The sequence below is a fragment of the Hibiscus syriacus genome, unplaced genomic scaffold (genome assembly GCF_006381635.1).
Source record: "Hibiscus syriacus cultivar Baekdansim isolate YM2019G1 unplaced genomic scaffold, ASM638163v2 tig00110777_pilon, whole genome shotgun sequence".
In the NCBI taxonomy this organism is placed as follows: domain Eukaryota; kingdom Viridiplantae; phylum Streptophyta; class Magnoliopsida; order Malvales; family Malvaceae; genus Hibiscus; species Hibiscus syriacus.
The window spans coordinates 1,588,467-1,590,760 of NW_024062858.1; the positions used below are offsets into that span (position 1 = coordinate 1,588,467).

Sequence of the window (2,294 nt, forward strand, 5' to 3'; positions counted from 1 at the left end):
ATTTATCTAATCCTGCCTCCAATACCTCTTCCTCAAAAAGCAAAGGTGATCCTATCCCTAAAAAAGGAATGGAAAGATCTGCTAAAGTCAAATCTGACTCAGGATTTTCTAATTCGTTCCAGGCTCTTCAAGACGTTGAGGAAATCCCTCCTGCTCCCGTAGACCTTAAAACAATTCCTCGCAAATCATCACTAGGTGTGGTTGTCCTAGTAAAAGACCTAAAATCCAAAAAGAAAGAAAAAATTGATAAGGCAAAGTCCAATGTAGCCGAGGGTGGAGGGAGTACTTCTGTTTTCCCTTCTCAATGATCATAGCATTTTGGAATGTTAGAGGACTCAATAGTCCTCTAAAACAAGATAGGGTTTTAAGAAGAACTTCCCAAATAAAAGTTGATATATTTTGTTTACTTGAGACTAGAGTGAAAGATGACAAGGCAACTGTCTTAATTGGTTCTAAGTTTGCTGATTGGATTGTCCACTCGAATTATGGCCATACTCCTAATGGAAGGATATGAATTTTATGAAAAAAAAAACATTCCCTTCTCCGTAATTCGTTCTTCTGACCAGAATATTTCTATTCAATGCCTCTTCCAAAGTGTCCCTTTAGTAATCTCAGCAATCTATGTCAGTAACAATGGTACTACTAGAAGGCTCATTTGGCAGCATATTCATGATCTTGAAGCTAACATAGGTCATCTCCCATGGATCCTTGGAGGTGACTTCAACATCATCCTCCACTCTAATGAAAGTTTTGACAATGATCTCATTGGCCCTTTGACTTCTCCAGATATGAGAGAGTTCCAAAATGTCCTCCATGATCTGTATTTATTTGACCACCCTTTCTTTGGTCCTTTGTTTACCTTGAGCAATAAACAACAAAGTTCTTTTCTGGCTAGGAAGCTCGATAGAGTCCTTATAAACTCTTCTTGGGCGACAACGTTCAAAGACTCTCATGTTGAGTTCCTTTCCCCCGGAATTTCTGACCATTGTCTTGCACAAGTTTGGCTCAGTAAAGAACTGCAAGCTAATAGGCCTAAGCCTTTTAAATTTTTTAACTATTGGACTCATCACCCTAATTTCCTTGATGTGGTTAACCAGTCCTGGTCAAAACCTGCCCTTGGAAATCCTATACAGATCCTGTTCTCCAAGCTTAAGCGTGTAAAAGTCAGTTTGAAGGATCTAAACCAGTCTTGTTATAGTGACATTCCTGCAAAGGTGACCAAACTTAAAGTTGACCTTGAACTGTAGCAAATTAAAACCCTTAGAGGGGAGGACTCTTTTGATAAAGAGTTATTTATCCAAAATGAAGTGAAAAAATTAGAAGAAGCTGAAGCTTTATATTTCAGACAAAAAGCAAAAGTCCAATGGTTAAAAGAGGGAGACAAGTGTACCATATTCTTCCACTCTGCTGTAGCTCTCAAAAATAAAAGAGACATTATTAGAATTCTTATTGATGAGCAAGGCAATCAACTGGAAACCTATGACCTTATGTCTGCTGAGGTAGTCAATTTTTTTACAAACCTGTTAGGGTTGGCAGACTCTGTTGTTAAGGGAATTAACCCTAATCTATTGAAACACTTAATTAATTACTCTTTGACTGCTAAAAAATCTGTTGCTCTTGTTAAAGATGTTACAAAAGAAGAAATCAAAGAGGCAATTTTCTCCCAAGGGAATGAAAAATCCTCAGGTTCAGATGGATTTTCTCCCTTCTTCTTTAAAACTTCCTGGCACATCATCGAAAGTGATGTTATTGCTGCAGTCTCTCACTTTTTTTCTGACTCTTTCCTTCTTCCTGCCTTCAACGTAACTGTTATTGCTTTGGTCCCAAAGGTTCCTAATCAAAGTAAGGTTAAGGATTTCAGAACAATCTCATGTTGTTCTGTGATCTACAAAGCTATCTCTAAGATCCTAGTAAGGCGATTGACTCTCCTCCTTCCTGACTTGGTTGCACTAAATCAATAAGCTTTTGTTAAAGGAAGAAACATCATCGATAACACTTTACTTGCTCAGGAACTGGTTAGAGGATAAAATAGGTTAAACATTTCTCCAAGATGCTCACTGAAGATTGATCTTCACAAGGCTTTTGATTCTATCAACTGGAACTTCATTTTATCCATCTTGAAAGCTATAGGTCTGCCTCCTATTTTTTCTTCTTGGCTGGAAATTTGTTTTACCACTGCTAGCTACTCTATTTCCTTTAATGGAAGTTTGTCTGGGTTCTTCAAGGGTGCTAAAGGACTAAGACAATGAGACCATCTCTCTTCTTTGCTTTTTGTCATCTCCATTAATGTTCTT

General features: G+C 37.8%; 1 protein-coding gene across 1 annotated transcript; it reads left to right on the top strand.

Annotated features, from left to right (window-relative positions):
• Positions 1-485: 485 nt before the first annotated feature.
• LOC120139999 lies at positions 486-1,961 on the top strand. The gene is made up of 2 exons (XM_039155075.1): positions 486-1,163; positions 1,248-1,961. Exons 1-2 carry the CDS (start codon positions 486-488, stop codon positions 1,959-1,961), a joined length of 1,392 nt encoding a protein of 463 aa, XP_039011006.1.
• The last annotated feature ends 333 nt before the right edge of the window (positions 1,962-2,294 follow it).

What these genes read in the sequence shown, in the direction of transcription:
- LOC120139999 (XM_039155075.1), top strand. Translation starts at nt 486, where the DNA reads ATGGCCATACTCCTAATGGAAGGATATGAATTTTATGAAAAAAAAAAC. An exon ending in CCAAGCTTAAGCGTGTAAAA is followed by an intron (nt 1,164 to 1,247) that starts GTCAGTTTGAAG and finishes CTTGAACTGTAG; the next exon opens with CAAATTAAAACCCTTAGAGG.